The sequence below is a fragment of the Microtus pennsylvanicus genome, chromosome 4, assembly GCF_037038515.1.
Source record: "Microtus pennsylvanicus isolate mMicPen1 chromosome 4, mMicPen1.hap1, whole genome shotgun sequence".
Lineage (NCBI taxonomy): Eukaryota > Metazoa > Chordata > Mammalia > Rodentia > Cricetidae > Microtus > Microtus pennsylvanicus.
In genome coordinates, this window is record NC_134582.1 from 68,586,800 (window position 1) to 68,605,793 (window position 18,994).

The 18,994-nt window shown below is 49.3% G+C and overlaps 1 protein-coding gene across 5 annotated transcripts in view; it reads right to left on the reverse strand.

The window, feature by feature from the left end:
* The window catches only part of Cables1 (Cdk5 and Abl enzyme substrate 1), a 111,450-nt gene that overhangs the window by 21,249 nt on the left and 71,207 nt on the right, over positions 1-18,994 (reverse strand). For 3 of the 5 annotated variants that reach the window (XM_075969293.1, XM_075969291.1, XM_075969294.1), the window contains exon 4: positions 17,291-17,368. The exons of 1 other annotated variant lie outside the window; for it this stretch is intronic. In XM_075969293.1, coding sequence (XP_075825408.1) covers positions 17,291-17,368 — 78 coding nt within the window. Of the gene's footprint in view, positions 1-5,040; positions 5,131-17,290; positions 17,369-18,994 lie in introns of those variants that run through there. One more of the 5 variants, XM_075969295.1, reaches the window with a different exon arrangement.

Consider the following 18,994-nt stretch of genomic DNA (forward strand, 5'->3'; position numbering starts at 1 on the left):
CCCTCCTATAAACATTATAAATACTTCTCCAAGACCTGATTCATGTATGTAATTCCCAACATCAAGCTTGCCTTCCATGTTTGGGAATACAGCATTGCAAGACTCAAAACAAGGAGCTGGGTGGTAGTAGCACACACATTTAATCCCAGCACTCGGGAGGCAGAGACAGGCGGATCTCTGAGTTCGAGCCCAGCCTGGTCTACAGAGCTAGTGCCAGGACAGGAACCAAAGCTACAGAGAAACCCTGTCTTGAAAAACCAAACCAAACCAAACAAACCAAAAAAATGTAACAAGGAGGAACAAGTCATCCAAATGAGGACTTCAAGAATGTTATAGGCAAGGCAACTGCTTTCATGTGTATCGAAGTCCTTCTGTGATGTCCTCTCTGATAGAGACCACCCTCCTCGAGGGCTAGGGTGTCCAGGATTATGTGTGTGGCTTTTCAGAGCTGCTCTGCTGACTGAACCGGCTGCTAGGACAGAGCATGCTAGGGAAAGAGAAATCAGTGCCTACAGAGGCCACTGGGTCCCCTGAAACTAGCCAACCCCAGAGAAACATCACCTGACTGATCTGCCTTCTACATGAGCTACCTATAGTGATTCTCAAAATCAACCACAAATATGGAGGGGGCAGCATGTGTACCATTAAAAACTTGAAGGCTGACATTAATAGAAAGGTAGGTACCATCTTCTGAGGGTATGGGGGCAAGAAGAACCAGAGGAATAAATCTCAAAGCCACCTGTGTGCAGGGGCCTACAGGAATGTTTTATGTCTCTTCCATCTGCACGTATCTCATAGGTAAAGAAACTAAGACATTTGCCAGTGACGGTGTGGCTGTCTTGTGGTGCTCTGTGGCTCCTATCAGAATGTTTTCAGCTGATTTACTGAGTCCTCAGGACAGCCTGACTCCAGTCAGTTATTAAAAGTGCACAACCCAGTGGACAGGGCAAGCCAGTCATGCCTCTTCCCACACAAGGGAAATAAAGCTATAACAAAACTATACTTCATAAGGATCGCCCCCAGGAGCAGACCCACAGTCCCTGTGTAGAGAATCACAGATTCATGGACCCGGGAAATTGTCCAAGTGTTCAGGGACACTTGGGTCCACAGAGGTCAGGCGAGGCTCCACCCTAGGCTTCCCTGCATGTGTCAAGTCATGTGACCTGCTAGTGTCACCATTTCCCCCGTGCCATTTTACCTTCTAATAGAATATTCGCTGTGCCTTGGCCAGGCTCAAGCTGGGTGAGAGAGTAAAGATGAATCTTCAACTATGCCTCAGGTCAGATATGATTTAGGATGGACCAGTTCATGTTCTCCACCTGCACGGTCCCACACAGTGGTCACTGGTCACATGTGAACTACGGTCTGGCTAAGAAAGCTAATTTTTCTATAAATGGAGACTGTGCTTTTGTTTCCTGCCCGCCCCCCCGCCCCCCCCCCCGGGGACCTGAATAATCACACAGATACATAATACTGTTTGGCCAATGGCTCAGGTATATTCCTAGTTAGCTCTTATATCTAAATTAACCCATTTCTATTAATCTATGTATCACCATGAGGTGGCTTACTGCTAATGTTCTGGCATCTTTCTCCTTCAGCAGCTACATGGCATAACCTCAACTTCACCCACTCTCTATTTCTGTTCAGATTTCCCATCCGGCTTTCCTCTGGTATATTGGCCAAAACAGCTTTATTCATCAACCAATATAATCAAGACATATACAGAATGGCATCCCACATCATTTTTCAGTTGTATGAATTGTGTATGTGTGTGCGTGTGTGTGTATGTGTGCGTGTGTGTGTGTGTGTGTGTGTGTGAGAGAGAGAGAGAGAGAGAGAGAGAGAGAGAGAGAGAGAGAGAGAGAGACTCACTCTATAGCCTATACTAGTCCACGATCCTCCTGCTTCAGTTCCCAGAGTGTGGAGGTTAGAGGTATGTACCAGCACCATGCTCATATTAATTGTATGAAATTTTAATCAGCTTAATGTAAATAGCCATTGGTGGCTAGAGGCTACCATACTGGGCTCTTAGTCCTTTTCTGTCAGGACTGTGACTTCCATTCATTGGTAACTTCCATGATAAAACCATACAGTCACATACAGTGTGTTTAATAATGTGGATCTGCTCTCCCTGTTTATTTCCCCAAAGTAGCCTGGCCATTTGCTGTCTGTAGCCTCAGGGATGTTTACCTTTCAAGCCAGAGTTCTCTGAGGAGGCTGTGCAGGCATCCTCAAGGCAGGAAGAACAATGAGAACAGCGAGGTGACCCTCGATGGGGAGGAAATGGTGACCACAGGGTCTTCTTGCTTGGCATTCTATCAATACTCCAAAACCCACAGCTACAAGTGGCCCAGGGCATACTGGAGGGGCCATGGGGGTGTAGGAACCCACAGTGCAGGTGGCACAGGCATACTGGAGGGGCCACGGGGGGCTGTAGTAGACTGTTGGCAGTGTCAGGGCATATCAGTAAGCAATGGCCAGTGTGTGGTCCCCAGGTCCTAGGCATTACAAAATCCCTTAGGCCAGCGGCATTCAACCTGTGAGTAGCAATCTTGTTGGGGGTCGAATGAGCCTTTCACAGGGGTCACATATCAGATAGCCTGCATTAAGATTCATAACAGTTATAAAGCATCAATGAAATAATTTTACAGTTGGGGGTCACAACACGAGGGACTGTATTAAAGGGTCGCAGCATTAGGAAGATTGAGAACACTGCCCTGCGTCTGTCTTTGTATAGTCATGGAGACTGGAAAGGGAGGTGAGGGAGGACAGAATCTTTTCAGCTGTAGCTGGTACATGCATATGCTAGCCACTCTAGAACGTGACTTGGTGATGTTTGGGATCCAGGCTTCTGTGCATCCTCTCAGGTTGGCTCTTGGGCGTGAGTTAAGAGCACACACACATACACATATGTGCCTCGAGAGTCAGATCCAGAAAACAGCTCATCCATGACATTTCTGATCATCACTGAATGTGGTTTTTCCTTTTTAGGATCTGAGCTACAGCCCAGGGTGGCCTTGAAACTCAATAAGCAGCAGAAAAGATCTTGAACTTCTGGTCCTTCTGTTTCTACCTCCTAAGGACTGGGGCCACAGGCAGGTGCCACTATGCCCAGTCGTCTGTGGACTGGGACAGGGACCACGGGCAGGTGCCACTATGCCCAGTGGTCTGTGGTGCTAGGGACTGGGACAGGGGCCACAGGCAGGTGCCACTATGCCCAGTCGTCTGTGGACTGGGACAGGGGCCACGGGCAGGTGCCACTATGCCCAGTGGTCTGTGGACTTGGACTGGGGCCACAGGCAGGTGCCACTATGCCCAGTCGTCTGTGGTGCTAGGGACTGAACCCAGAGCTTTGCACATGTTAGGCTAATATTCTACCAGCTGAGCTACATCCATCTTCAGGCACATATCCATTTCCTTTCCTGAATCTGTTGGAATCTGAAAATACAAGGATGCTGGCCGTCCATCTTCTCTGGGTTGGGTTTTTCCCACTAAGTGCTTCAATAAATGTCACTGAAACCTGACATTAGCACGGATGCGGGAAATTGCCGTTGGAGCCATATGACTGGCATAATAACAGCAATTTCGCAATGGGCTCCCTAATATTACAGATAATTGCCTTGGCCTCATGTGTGAGTTGACAGAGCCATGGGTGTCGCCGGCTGCTCTCTGTGAGTTGCACTGATGTACCCAAAGAGAAGCTTTAAAAAGAATATCCAGTGAAAAAAAATCAACCAAAAGTCCCACTGGAGCAGGGATAAAATCTTAATGTTTAGACCACTGTTCTAAAATTTTTTAAGATGTTATTAAAAATATAACGGGACTCACTCACCGCCAGCCTTAAACTCACAGTTAGGACAACAACACAGAGCGATGGCTGAATGAAGCCATTAAAAGCAGACGTTCTCTGAGAAGCCAAGGATCTTCTTTTAATCCCAGATATATGTAAGGTTCAAATGTTAATTTACTGAGACTCCAACTGCTTTTAAAAATCAAAAAGGCAGTGGGCTTGGTGGCACATGCCATTAATCCCAGCATTTGGAGGCAGGGGTAGGTACCAGGCCTGCATAGGAGTACCTGTCTTTAAAAGTATGGCAAGTTCAAGTCCCGCTTGGGGTATTCCAGATTTACACATATTAAGGCTCAAATGTGGCACTTTTGTCCGGGGACAAATATGGCTTATGAGGTTGTAGGAGAACATCTACTTACTTCCATGGGGGTCACAAAGCACTGGTGAAGAGCCACGGACAACTTTGGGTTCTAATTCCTTGTCACCCCAGCTCCAGGGGACACTGCAGCTTAGCCTGGCTTTCCCGCTCAGCTCAACTCTCAGGCTAAACAAACTTGAACAGTTTGCAAATGCAGGGCGAAGACCAACCATGGAACCGGTCAGTTGGGGAATGGGAGGGGATAAAGACAGGACCAGGGTGGCAAGATGAGAGGGGATTATAATAGATGAAAGCATGTTCGGGGAGACAGCCAGCAGCAGTTACATGCTTAAAAACTAGGCTGGTTCATCTGGGGCTCCAGCGTGCCCCACAGCAGTGCGCCCCAGCCCTGACAGCCCCTGGACCCCAGGCTTAGCCTCAGTGGCTACTTCACCACTGCTGAGTCACCTGCTCAGAGCCACCTGTCAACCTACATCATCATGTGCGCAAAGGTTATGGACCCCTCCCCATTAACCTCTGCATAGCCAGCTTCCAACTCTGTGTTTTCTAAAAGGCTCGGCTGGCTATCATTAATGCACACAACTGATCTTGGTAGGAAAACAGGGTTCCCTACCAGACGAGAAGTTCAGAGTCCTTTCTTTCCCTTGGAGGCAAAATCAATGACCCAATCTAAAAAAATATGATTGCAAACCAGTGTGTAAAGTTGGTTGCAATGCAAACCAGCTGAGCTAGCGTGTACCCCAGGACACATGGAAAGGTAGCGGAGAATCACCTCCACGAACTTAACCTCTGACCCCCACATACATGCACCCCACATCACATACACTCCCCCACAATAATACTTTAAAAAAATTAAGAATTGAATACTTACACCTGGAAAGTAGATGGGGAAAGGCATGTGTGATCCAGTTAGGGACTTTCCGAGGCTTTCTGCTTCTAAGACTTGGCTGCCCTGAACTCTGCCCCATGGTGACATCTCTAATGGTGTCTTAAGCTCAGACTCACAGAGCAGCTGGGAGCACCAGCTGGGAGCACCACCCAGTGACTTGCTCTTTAAAGGACCACAATGGCTCAAACACTTGGATGTGTAAATAATGTAAGAGCTAATTAAATATTAACAGAATTTCTAGACCCTTCAAAAAGAAGAGAGTAGAAGAAAGTAGAGCTCTGAAAACTGGACTAGGAAAGGAAACACCACTTGTGAGCGAGTCTTAATTAAGAGATCACACACCGTGGGACTCCAGGACACAGGTGCGCTGTCAGGAAGCCCCATTTATAGTCTGCTGTAGTTTGTCCCCCAAAGGTCAAGTGCTAAATGGCTTGCTCCCTCATCTGGTGTACTACTGAGAGATGGAGGAGTCCCTAGGAGGGCTCAATGGAGGACTTAGGTCAGGAGGTGGCCCTAGAAGGGGCTACTGAGAAAACTCCCATCCCGCAATCCTACCATGAGGGCCATGACTCAGCTCCAGCACCTGTAGTGAATAAAACATGGACTGAAAATGTGTATGTGCAAGTATGTACATGTATGTGTGGAAGCCACAGGGCAGCTTTGGATGTTGTTCCCGGGAGCGGTGCACCCTCTTGAGGCAGTGCCTCACTGGCCCGGAGCTTGCCTGATAGACTAGGCTCCCTGGCTACAGAGCCCAGGGGATCCACTTGTCTGCCTCTCCAGCAACGGGATTTCAAATATGCGCCACTGCTCCATGGCTTTCCATGTGGGCGCGAGGAATCGAACTCAGGTCTTTATACATGCCCTACCCCCCAGCCCCAGACTGAAACTTCTAAAACCACAAACCTATTAGCCTTTTCCTTTTCCTAAGTTCATCATATCTCGTATTTGTCAGCTACAGAGCTAACACTACTCCTTCAAGTGCAATGGACATCCTGGACCAGTTTCTCCTGCTGGGATGGAGGCAGAGTTATACTACCAAAGTTCAAAGTCAATGAACAAAGGCCACAGCAGGCAGAAAAAAAGTGAAATCAAAGGCAGCTTTTAGCTGAGAAATCTTGGCCTCTCAGACTCTGCACATCACGGGAAACTCATCCCCAGAAGGGCGACTGGCAGACAATGGAGAGGTCTTAACAGAGCTTATACCAAACTCTGTCTAAAGGCAGCTCTTGCAAACAGCCAGATAATGGCACAATTCACCCATTAGATCAGGCAGAACCGGTCGCTGTGTGGGAATATGCTTGGTGTGAGGAAAGAAACAGTTTGGAAAAGAGATGTTTCTGGGGCGAGTGGGTGGAGAGGAGGGGACGGGCCCCAGACCAGGCGGTGCATTTAGGCTTGACAGCTCTCTAAGAATAGAATTTGTTCTTTGTCACAGAATGGCCAGCTATCAGGAAATGGACCCAAGCAGATGACCTCATCTGATTGCCTCATGCCAAAAGCTAAGGACACAAACACCATGTGCAAGCTGTTGACATTTTAGGACACACCCCCAAAGACCTTGCACCCCACTGAGCAATCCGCCCCCTGCTGAGTTGGTAGATAGTGGATCCAGTACCTACTGCTCAACTAAGGACTGTCACACAAATGGCTGTGTCCACACAGCGTATCATAGACACTGGTTTGGCCAGAATCACCTAGCTTGTTTTTCCAAATCTCCAAATAGCAAATCAACCACCAGGTCATTCTTACTTTCTTCTTTCTGGTCAGATGCCTAGGCAGAGTCACCCACTGATGTCTGCATATTTCAGGAAAGAAGCCCTTGGGCAAAGAAGCAGCACCTTTAGCATGGAAAGAGAGCTGGGATAACCCTTCACATTCTGCCGACTGTCTCTCACTCTAGTGCACTGTGCTCTAAAACCCTCTGCACAGGCAGTCTGGAACCGGAATGCACCTTCCTAATGGATGCAATGTTATAAAGGGGCACTGGCCACACTACGCCCTGAAAGGCTGAAAGCCTCTAATGGAAGCGAGCCAGCCTCAAAGTACAAGCCAGAAGTTTGAAGTACAAACTCATCTGAGCAAAAGGCCAGGGGGTGGAAGAGGAGAAAGACACTAGAGGAAGCCGAGTCTCTCTCTTGGTTTCCTGGCTTGGGACTGACCCTTAAACCAACTGTTTAAAAGGTTTTTTACCTTCCTCTCTGATCTGCCTTTGCCTTCTTTCTCCGAGGCCATTCCAGCTTCCTTCACCATTTCTTAAATGTCTATATCTAACTCCACAAATCCTTTGCGGCACCTAGAGGTTCCACTCCTGGTCCCATAGTGGGGGCCCCAAAGCTCAAGGTAGGGGCTGGAGGGTGAGAGGAGAGGAGAGTCAGGTGGGGCGCATGGCACACTGGTTAAGAAGTGGGGAAGAGTCCAGAAGTGCATGCCAGTCATTTGATGTGCTGAGAGCTTCCAGGCCTGATTGCAGGCCATGCTACAAGGCGGGCGGCAATGACTAATGCGGGTAAAGCCTTGGCAACTACTCGCTGCAGGAGGAGGAGCTGGTTTAGGCTGGGGATGCTTCCAGAGAATGGTGCAGTTTACAAGCGCCATCGGAGAAGTGTGCTTACAGCAACAAGAAGGCTTGAATTCAAGCCACAGGAGAAGAGATGGGCCACATCTGTCCCCTTCCCTATTACTGTGCTTCACCAACCAGCATGCTGTGAAAGGTGGGGTCTGGCAAAACAAACCAACCGTAAAACCCACCTCTGTTGTGTGCTGTATTTGTGAAATCACTAGAGGGAAAGACAACTTTGGAGGAAAATGGACCACAATGTTAACAATGGCTCTGTTGAGGTCTGGCTTGCTAATTTTGACCTTATTTTTATGCATTTTCTAAACCTGCTTTAACATGCATGTAATGAGAGGGAAAAAAAATAAAAGAAAATCTGAAGATGAACACACAGTACGTGGCGAGCCACACTGCTGGCTGCCTGCCTGGAAGCCAGGCTGGACTGCATCTGTAACTGCACAGAATGACCTCCCACTGATGTCCCCACACCACCACGGCCTGGCAGGTGCTCCGAGCCATCTCACGTGAACACCTGAGTTAACTGGGGTCAGCAGGGCTGCATAGAATGACCTCCCACTGATGTTCCCCACATCACCACAGCCTGGCAGGTGCTCCGAGCCACCTCACGTGAACACCTGAGTTAACTGGGGTCAGCAGGGCTGCACAGAATGACCTCCCACTGATGTTCCCCACATCACCACAGCCTGGCAGGTGCTCCGAGCCACCTCACGTGAACACCTGAGTTAACTGGGGTCAGCAGGGCTGCACAGAATGACCTCCCACTGATGTTCCCCACATCACCACAGCCTGGCAGGTGCTCCGAGCCATCTCACATGAACACCTGAGTTAACTGGGGTCAGCAGGGCTGCCAGCTCCATCCCCTGGGCCGACCCCTTGCCTGGCTTCAGGTGCCCATTGACACAGATTGCCAAGATGGCTTGGGGAGCAGTGGACTTCCCCACCCCTTTAGAGCGGTTTTATGGGGAACCACTTTAGGGACCGAGTTCCAAGTAAACTTGTGTTGCCAGAACTGCTAGGAACCGTGAGGTGAAAAGGTGACAGCTAACTCGATGTCACTAAAGTGCTTCTCTAAGCCTCCTGACCTGAAGTCGCTGCCTTTGTTGAAGGCACTGGAACTAGCACTGCTAGGTACCCACCATTTCAAAATCCTTCACAAATGACCCCTGGAAGGGCTCCTGTGTCCTCGGAAGTACTTTGTTCTTGAGCCTGTGAGCTGCTGGGTGAGGTGTGACCGACCCTTGGTGACTATCAGTGGGACACCAACCTCACAATTGGGTAATCTGAAAAAAAAAATTGGCACAACCCACAACCCTTTTCAGTCCAAGCGGGTGAGTATTCCTGCATCTTTCTGAGGCGTGTACTTAGATAGATATGGCTCTGTTGGCCGCTACAAAGAGTCAAGAAGAAAGGACTAGAGGGCGTGATTAGAATACATGATGGCAGGGATGTCACCTCGCCTCAAGATGAAGTACCCTGTCTCCACAGCACTGACCTTGTCCCCTTCTAACTAGCTGGCTTCCACCTAAAAGGCCTGTTATTTAAACAGAGGCAGGGTACAACTGAAGAAAAAGTGTGTTGACTTGCAGGGGTGGGGGGAGCATGTGCTATTTATCTTTTGATCTGTTTTAGACACAGTCAAGCCACCAACTCTGACAAAAGTCAGGAGACACCAGTGGGGCCTAGGAAAAGATAGAACGCAGAAGCCATGTGACCTTAGCAACGAGCTTGAATGCCCAGCATGGCTCACCTGCCATACCAGTGAGGTAAAATGCAGTCTGCCCCAGCTGTGTGGACCTTGGATCATCTGGCTAGGGAACACAAAGGAGGGGCTTAGCTGGGGTTCACCAGAGCAAAGGGCTAAGCTCCAGGCTTAGCAAGTTTCTTATTGCTGTGACAAAGTCACTTGGAGAGAGGCAGAGCCCATGGCCCCAGTTGGATCACCTCGTTAGTCCCTTCAAGGCCCTTCAATGGCCATCTGTCTAGCTCTCTGCTTCTCTGGAGATGACCCTAAGGAACACGCCAAGGGCTCCACAGAACACCTGCTCTCACCACAGCATGCTTCTTGTCACATTTGGTGGCACCGTGCTCTGCTTCCTCCATGAAATGAGCAAATCCTCAAAGTCTAGAAATTCAGCCCTGACAAACACGTCACCCATCCGTCTAGTTCTCTAGGAAAGCAGTGTGTTCACTGTGTTCCATGCAGAACTCCTTTGAGAGGAACTAAGATACAGTCCACGTCCACAAGTTAAAATACAGGCTATGAGCTGGGCCGTGGTGTCACACGCCTTTAATCCCAGCACTTGGGAGGCAGAGGTAGGTGGATCTCTGTGAGTTTGAGGCCAGCCTGGTCTACAAGAGCTAGTGCCAGGGCAAACCCTGTCTCAAAAAACCAAAAACCAAACCAAACCAAAACAAACAACAACAAAAAACCATGCTATGGGAACATCCATAGACCTCAGCAAAGGCACTGGACAGAGGTTCTTAGCAGAGCCTTGGTGAGGTATCGGGGGTGGGGAAGGGGCCTATGGAATCTTTGGAACGGCTGACTTCCTTCAGACTAGGCTGGGATCAGCAAGTGACATAGCAGGATTCCAGATGGAAACCCCCAAGGAAGGGAAGCCGGACAAACATCTACAGGCATCTTGCTGGCTCTGAGATGCCATGGGGAGAGACGGTGCTAGAAAGACCCTTGTCAGGACCACAAAAGAGGGTGAGCAGGGGCCTAGGGGTTCAGTGAGAAGGACCATGTGATGATGAAATACCAAGTCCCCTCCCCCGAAGGCTCATGTCACATGCTGTGGCTGCTATGCTATTCTGAGTGGCTCTGTCGACTAGGGGAAGGGAATGGGTCACTGGGTGAAGGGGGTGTTCCTGGGGGATTATATCATTGCCTGCCCCAGACATGGAGACAAGAGGCTCCTTCTGCGGACGATGCTGGAAAGGGGGCTTCTTCACTGGCCTCCCCAGGTTCAAAGTAAACACAAGAGGATCTTCAGTGAACTGAACCACTGTTGCCAAGGCCACAGGCTCCAGAGAGATGGAAAGCCACATTTCCCAGCTCCCCAGAGGTGGCCCAGGCCCTGTTAGAGTTAAGTGCTCCTGTAAAGTAGGCTGGAGGAAATGAGTCACACCTGGGCAAGACAGGCATTCTCGGCCAGCCCGGGGGACCCGCGGGAAATGCAATGGTAGTGTTTCCGTGGGAGAGGCCGGGGGTGTGGCATCTGTCTGCCTTGGCTGCACTGCCTCCCACTGGGCTATTCCTGGCGCCGATGCCAGTTTCTGTTTCTTCCTGGAGAGTCTGTGAGGTCTTGCGTGCCTCCCACAACCGTGACCATGACAGGAATTCTGCATTTGCTGCTCAGGACACCGAGTGTCCACTGCCACCCTGCATGCACTCGTGTGTGCAGAGCCACTGTAGGGCATGTCACATGGGTGTCCTACTGCAGGGCATGTCACATGGGTGTCCTACTGCAGGGCATGTCACATGGGTGTCCTACTGCAGGGCATGTCACATGGGTGTCCTACTGCAGGGCATGTCACATGGGTGTCCTACTGCAGGGCATGTCACATGGGTGTCCTACTGCAGGGCATGTCACATGGGTGTCCTACTGCAGGCAAGACCCGTGTTTCTAATGTGGAGGCTCAGAAAAAAGAGCTATGAAATTTATAATGGATGATTTTCTGAAATGTTACATGTAGGCAACTGTGTAAGTCAAACCACATTTAGGAGCAGTTAAAGCGTTGTGGCGTCTGGAGAGACGGCTCAGTGGCTAACATGGACTGTTTTTGCAAAGAACCTGAATTTGGTCCCAGCACCCACATAAGGGGGCTCACAATCACTTGTAACTCCAGCTCCAGGGGCGTCTGACGCCTCTGGCCCGTGCAGGCACTTCCACCCACACATGCCCCATACAGAATAAAATTAAGTTGAGTAGAAAGAAAACTGTGTTTGGAAAGTCCTGTCGCCCATGGGGGCAGTGATGACATGTCTTCTGCTATGAAGAGTGACCCTCTTACAGAAACGCTGGACCCCCAAGAGAGGCAGCAGTCACAAGTTGGGTCTAGACTTGGGGACAAACACTTACAAGTCCCTAAATCCCTCTCCAATACTAAAAGAGGAGGCCGGCAGCCTAGATGGGCTCTGTGGGGAAGGTGCCTGGAGGATCAAGCGGGAGCACTTCAGGACAGCACCAGAATAGCCATTCCTCCCTCTGACTAAAGGCAGGAAACACCAAATGGGGACATTATTCTTCATTTAAGACTCCACCCAGAGCATTGGTGGCACATCCCCATAATTCCCATTACTCAAGAGCATCATGAGTTTGAGGCCAGCCTGGGCAACGTAGCAAGACCTTACCTCAAAATAAAACCAAGCAAGTAATCAGGGCTGCAGCTGTGGCTCAGTGGTAGAGAATTTGCTCTGGGTTCAGCACAGGGAGAGGGAGAGTCTGCCCACGGCTACCTGGAGCTACTCTCAGGAAAGGTAATGTCATAGGGTAAATAGCACCTCACCTTCTGAAAGCCATGGCCCAACAGCTTGACCACCAAAGTTCCCAGGAAGTGACCCCTGCGTGACTATAAATACCATAGAGTCATGAGCCAGCAAGTCCAACCCTAAAAGTGTGGTTGAGGGGGAGGACCAAGCTATCCCATGGCAGTGGACAGTCCTGCTACCGTCTGCCCTCACTGTCCTCAGCTGAGGCTGCCTAGCCCCACTGTATCTCATCCTTCTCAAGCAAAATGATAAAACAGGAACCTATCTTACCCAGTGCTAGGAGAAAGAATTGAGCACACACACCGGGAAGGCGCTAGGAGACGGCCCCACACGGCTCAGTACTGTGGTTTTAGCACACAAAGCTGTAGCTATATCCTCTGAAAATCATTAACAAAAAACTGTTCTCCCTACCAGCTTTTCCCTACACACTGAGGGAGTCTGAACTTTGGGGCAACCGTCAAATAACCAGGCCGTCTGCATCCACTGGAGCTAACAGTCATCTGGGAGACTCCAGCCACCAGCTAGCATACACCTGGCAGCTTGCATGTACACTGAGTGTTCCACATTGTTCTCAAGCTGAGGAACTCAAGCCCTGTCCCATCACCCGGACCAGAACACTCCAGAACTCACCCCATCTGTGCATGCCTGCAAGTCTGAAAGTTTAAAAAGCCCCATGAAGAATAATTTTTCAGGTGAGTGCTAGAAGCCACTGACTGTTGACAGGTGGGGAGTGTGAACCACGTCTCGCTCACGACTCTCAACAGAACTTTACCGCTACCACACCAGCCATGCAGACAAGGACGAAATAACCGCTGGAGCCTGCAGCCGCCTGGGAGACATGAGCCAAATATTCCAAACAGCAATCATAAGGGAATGGGGTGAAGGGCTGAGTGATGGTCGGTCCGGTGAGAGCTGGGGACTCCCTATGACCGGGAGCAAAGCTCCCTTCAGATTTCTCCCGTACCAGGGTGGAATCCTGGCTCCGAAGCAGAACCCCAGCTTGGGCATGGCTCTCTACTGAATTCTTTCCATGTAGCAGACCATTAATCACCCAGGGGCCAGCTTACCCTCAGACATCTCTGGGAGTTCCCAGAGTCTCGAACATTTCTATGTCCCCAGGGGCTCACACATCTAGTGCAGTACACCTGCATGGGGGAGCACTCCGCTACCCAGCTGTCTGCATTCTCTCAGTCCCTTCTTCTGGGCGGACTCAGTTGTTGGTTGTTTTGTTTGGTAGGAAGTTTGTCTAGTCTCTATGAGAAGAGACACTTTCAATGAGGACTACTGAGAACTCAAGAACACTGGCAATGGGTTTTTGATCCTACTGCACATACTGGCTTTGTGGGAGCCTAGGCAGTTTGGATGCTCACCTTACTAGACCTGGATGGAGGTGGGTGGTCCTTGGACTTCCCACAGGTCAGGGAACCCTGATTGTTCTTTGGGCTGATGAGGGAGGGGGACTGGATTGGGGAGGGGGAGGGAAATGAGAGGCGGTGGCAGGGAAGAGGCAGAAATCTTTAATAAATAAATTTAAAAAAAGAAAAAAAAAGAGAAGAGACACTTTCATGCTCACCACGCCTGCTGCCTTGAACAGGCCTGGCAACCAGCAGGCAGGCTCTGGATTCCAAGATCAGGACCTAATCCTGCGGTAGTGAGGCCTGAACATGCACACAGGGAGAGGAGAGGTGGGTGGGGCCGCAGATCCTACACAGCAAAGGATTCTGATGACGATTCTCGTGCACACTGGTGACTACAAAGGACTGGATGTAAAAACGATGAGACATGGATGGGGAAAGCTCTCTAAAGACCAATCCGGCAGCAACGCTCAGCTGGTGTCAGGCACCAAAATCAGTGTTCACTTCAGGTGAAAAAACCACACACAAGGCTTCGGGGCCACAGCAGGAGATGAGGCGGAGTGAAGCAAGACTATGGGAGATGGAGTTGGGAAGTTGCCATGCCGTAAGGGAAGTCAGAAAACACATCAGGAAGACAAGGCTGCCTATCTGAGAGACGCTTGCCCTGCAAAGGAGGTTCAAGTACATGCAGAGGGACTAGGGAGTTTCCTTTTTTTGTGATCCTCTTGTGATGAAGCTAGGGCTGTGCAACATCTCCCCCACTGGTGTGTGCTGTACTCAACAGTCTGGAATAACCAGGTCCTCTCCCTGGTCCAGACAGAGAAACACAAAGGAAACACGGGAACCAGAAAACAGCTCAGAGTTCTAGGAATGATACACAACCCCCACCTTAGTCCCACCTTGGCCACCCCGGAATCAAAGCAGGAAGGGCAGATTGTCTGGCCTCTGAAGGTCTTTCCAGCCTTAGACTGCTGTGACAGATGGCTACGTCACAGGACTAGCTTCCTCCACGTGGAGATGTATTATATAATAAGTCAATGTGTGCACGAGATAAGACAGCTGTTACTAACAAATACTATCATAGTGGACTGGCATGCATGTTTTCTTAGATGTATCTATTAATATACCTTTATTTCCCATTAATCATTAATAAAAGAATTGTAGTTATCAGTGGATAATTATGGCAAATGGGCTATTATTTATTTATAAACAGGATGTCTGTTTATTAAAATGTCAAGAGCACAGTAAACCAACTGGTCACTCACAGTTTCCTTGTTCCTTTGGTAGAAGGCAGACTGTTACAGACACCAGGCTGGTCCCCCTGTGAGGTCTTCCAAAGAAACTGTATTCTTTGGGTATAGAATTCATTGTTGGGCCCCTTAGTTTCCTCAACCAAACACCTTTGAGAAATGGTAGACTCGAATCTGCTCACATCTAAGACATAAAGTTACATCCAAATGTCGTCTCCAGGGCCACAATGCAGAACAGTCAGGCTCACAGGCGGTTTAAGAGGCAGGCAGGCATTCCTAGCATCAGGGACACCAGGCATGAACCGACGCTGTTCAGGGACCAGCTACCTGGCAGCCTGCATTTCTCTGAGGTATCTAAAAATGGAGAAGGCCACGTGGAGCCATGTTGAGATAGATGATTTGGATAAGCTCCATTTGAACATTTCTTTAAGGAAAAATACCCAAACCTTCAGAGCCACAGCTGAAAAACATACAATCTTCAAAGTTCTCCACACAGACTCTCCATTTTTGCTGTCAAAAAAGGGGGGGGGGGGAGTCTTGATCAGTGGACCACACTCACTTACCTTTCAGCATGCTATGTGCCATGCTGGGAACCTTGTGTCCACAAACCCCCGTGAGCCCCGGGTGCCCTCTGGGAAGGAGATAACATCAATGCTCCATCCCGGAAAGATTGCCACAGTAGTGGAACTTGTGTGGCTTGTCTGCAGGGCAGGGGTGGCCACGCAAAAGGTGGGGCCATACAAATGGTTCCCGTTCCCACTCTTGCCTGGGACCACTGCTCTCAGAGATCATAGCTGTAAAATGCTAAGCTCTTGGGACAGCAGTGGGGGTAGCTGCATATGGAAATTAACCCCTGGGGAATGAATCTAATGTGAACATTTCAAAGATGAAATGAATGGAGAAGCCAGGTTTTCTTACAGAAATGGAATGAGTCCTTGGCTAGGAAGGGACAGTGGTCCTGCTGGAACATCTTCAGCATCTATTTTAAACAGTGACATCATATATATCTCTCTATCTATTTATCTGTCTGTCTGTCTGTGTGTGTGTAATCTGATCTGTCTTCCCCTCATGGATTAAGTTCAGGAGGATGGGTACCATGCCCATCCTCTCTCCCTGCATCGCCAGTGCCTGGTCAAGTGGAAAGTAGTATGCAAAGCAATGAAAGAACGTGCTGGAGCAGGAGAAAGAATGCATCCATCAGAAGGGTCAGCAAAGGAGTGCAGAGAAATGAGGCAGCTCCCTAGGACTCATCCAGGTCATGGCCAGAAGAGGCTTGCCCAGAGAGATCCATCGGCTGCTGGCACAGACCTCCCCGGGGCTGCTCACACTCAGATGCTCTGGGCCTTGCCACGGTTGGTTTCCCTGGAAACGGGCTGCCTTTCTGAGACAACTGTGGCCATGGCAAGTTAGGCAGGTAAAGGAAAGCTTCTGTAGGACATCCTTGAAGCCAGCCATGGCTGCTCCTGCATGTGCCTCAAACCTCCAAGCTGTAAGATCTGCTACTTCTTCCTAGAACACACCTACTTTGCAAGGTTGTTCTAAGGGTGTAGAAGTCAAAACGTCGACACTTGGTGTGCTCTGTAAGGCAGTTATCTGACCAGTAGATGCTCTTGTCGTAATCACATAGTCCATGTAAGGACCAGGAAGTTTATCAGGCTAAGCGCTTAACCCACAGGGAGGAGAGTTCAAAGCCACAGCAGCAGAGCCTTGGGACAGCTTGTGGGACCAGTGCAGGGCGAGTAAGTGGTGAAACAGCAGCAGGGCCACATTGTCCCCAAGGGCTGTGATCTACAGTGCCTGTTGTCTCAATGACTAGAGGACAGCTCCAGTCCCTAGTGACCAGAGGCGGAGTCAGCACCCAGCGATGTGCCTGACGTAGGTGGCACACTGCCCTCCCCAAATCCCAGCAGCCCCCATGACAGGTGCTAGAGTAGGGCTGAGTCGAGAGACAAGGGAGGAACCAAAAGCTGCAGGCTGTGGCGAGAAGGGGTGTGCAAGTCCACACCCCCTACCATTGCTTTGTGCTCAGAGTCAGAGGCAGGGTGGGTTAATCCAGCGAGGGGAGCTTTTCTCTCGCCAGACTCCAGTTATGCAGTTCCTGGTGCCACTTTGCTGTGACATGTTTGCCCTGCGGTAGGAGTCCTGCTCCAAACCAAAGCCAAGACACAAGATGTAGTCCAGTCACAGGACTGAGCCCTCATTCAACCTACCTTTTCCAACAGTCAGAGCGACCCAGTGGCGTACGGTGAACCTCATAGTTTTCTTGGTTTATAGTAATGGATAAGGTGATAAAATGGACATTAGAAATAGGCAGGTGGTGGGGAAGTTGCACTCATGAGCATACGCACACACGCACAGGCACGCACACGCGCCCACACACACACAAAACCAAGGAAGTTTTCTGGCTGAAAAGAAAGTAGAACATACCCCCAAAATCAAACACTGAATTTGTAACATCAAATCTAGGCAAATTCAGAAAGGCAAGTCACATTGCGCACATTGGTGTCTGAGCTTTTCACCCAGAGAACGGTAAAGCATGCATGCATATACATACCCGACTTGGGTACTGTCTCGGTACGGCAGCACGGAAAATATACTACAGAAGGATCTTCTGCCACTGATAAGGACTATTCTAAAAAGTAAAAACAAAAAACAAAAAAACAAACAACTAACTAAATGCAAAGACTCCAAATTAAAAAAACAAAACAAACTTAAAATAAGTTCTACAGCAAATTAAGCATTCATGGAATTCACAGCAGCTTTTGCATACTCCCGCACCTCCTCCAACAGATGGCATTCTGCTCTTCTTGCAAAACACAAGGCTCAGCACAGCAGAAGTTTGCTGCCTTTCCCCACCCAAATATTAGCACGTGCGAGACCAGCCATACGTGAGAGGTGCTGCCGGGGACGTGAGCTGTGCAGACAAGGCGGAGCAGACCGCACTGAATCTTGGGTGGCCAGCGCAGGCATGGTGAACACCACATCAGGACTACTGACTTCTGCCCCACAGTAAACAACGTGAGGGCAACCGTGCCCAGACCCGTGAGTTGGAAAGATGTTCAAATTCATTACCATCGTTAGCTTTTCATATTCTGGCAACATGTTAGGTTCTGAGAATAGACTGAGGGAACGATTATGTAATCAGTCTTAGCCACCATCCCTGCTATAAAGAATCTACTGGAGTGATTCTACACGATGTTCTTATGCAATCAAAGCCACTGGAAAAAACATTGAAAACAAAAACAAAACCCCTCAAAGCACTTCCCCTGCCATCTGAGAATAACTTTTGCCAAGGGGAATTGCTCGTGAAAAAAAAATAAAGAAATGAGTGGAAGAAAATAAAAATCATTCTTTTTGGCACGAGGTCAATAGAGTTCACATATGGAGTTATTTACTTTTCAAATTTCCTTCAGTGTTACAATGTCACAAGCAGGGAAAAAAACAGCACTACTGAGTGAATCAGGGTTTGGAGATCTTAACCTTGTTTTGAAACTATGATGTTAAATTGCCCACAGCCCTGGGATGAAGTCAGCCCACACTGCTGGCTCTTCCTCTCCAATGTAGGTGACACGGTTTTTCCCATGCGTCTTACGAGTACTTGCAGTGCTCCACCTACTGAAAGAGCCAGTTTAGTCCTGTGTCTTTACATGCTACTTCTTCAGTCTCTGATGTCCTGCTTAGGCATATTCAGCAAACCCCCACTGAGTCTTCAAAACCCAGTTGGGAAGTCACCCCACAGCCAGGTGAGTGGCGCACACTGGGGGAGACAGGCTCCTAGTCACTCGTCTCCTCTTCTAGAGGGCAAGACCAAGGGGTCAGCACCGGCTGTTTCTCTACAGATGTATACCCAATGTGTCTGACACAGTCTGGATGCAGAGAAGCACCTAAGCACCAACCAGGGAGACCTAGGACTGTGGCTCTCCATTGGCTTTATAACGGTTCCTATTTGTAGGGACAAAGAGGATGAAGGCAAAGCTCCCAGCTCCTGATACCAGCCTTGTCACCTTGTCTCTCTTTGAGCCTTGATTTCCCCATCTAAAAAATGGTACTGAGTTGAGCATGGAAGCACATACCTGTTTTCTCAGTACTTGGGAGGCAGAGGCACGAGGATCAGGTGTTCAAGCCCAGCCTTGACTACACAACAAATTGAGACTAATATGGGCTACACAGGATCCTGTCTGAAGAAACAAAACATGAGTGAGTGAATTAATGAATGAATGAACAAATGAGTGAAATGGCGTAAAATCAGCAATGATCT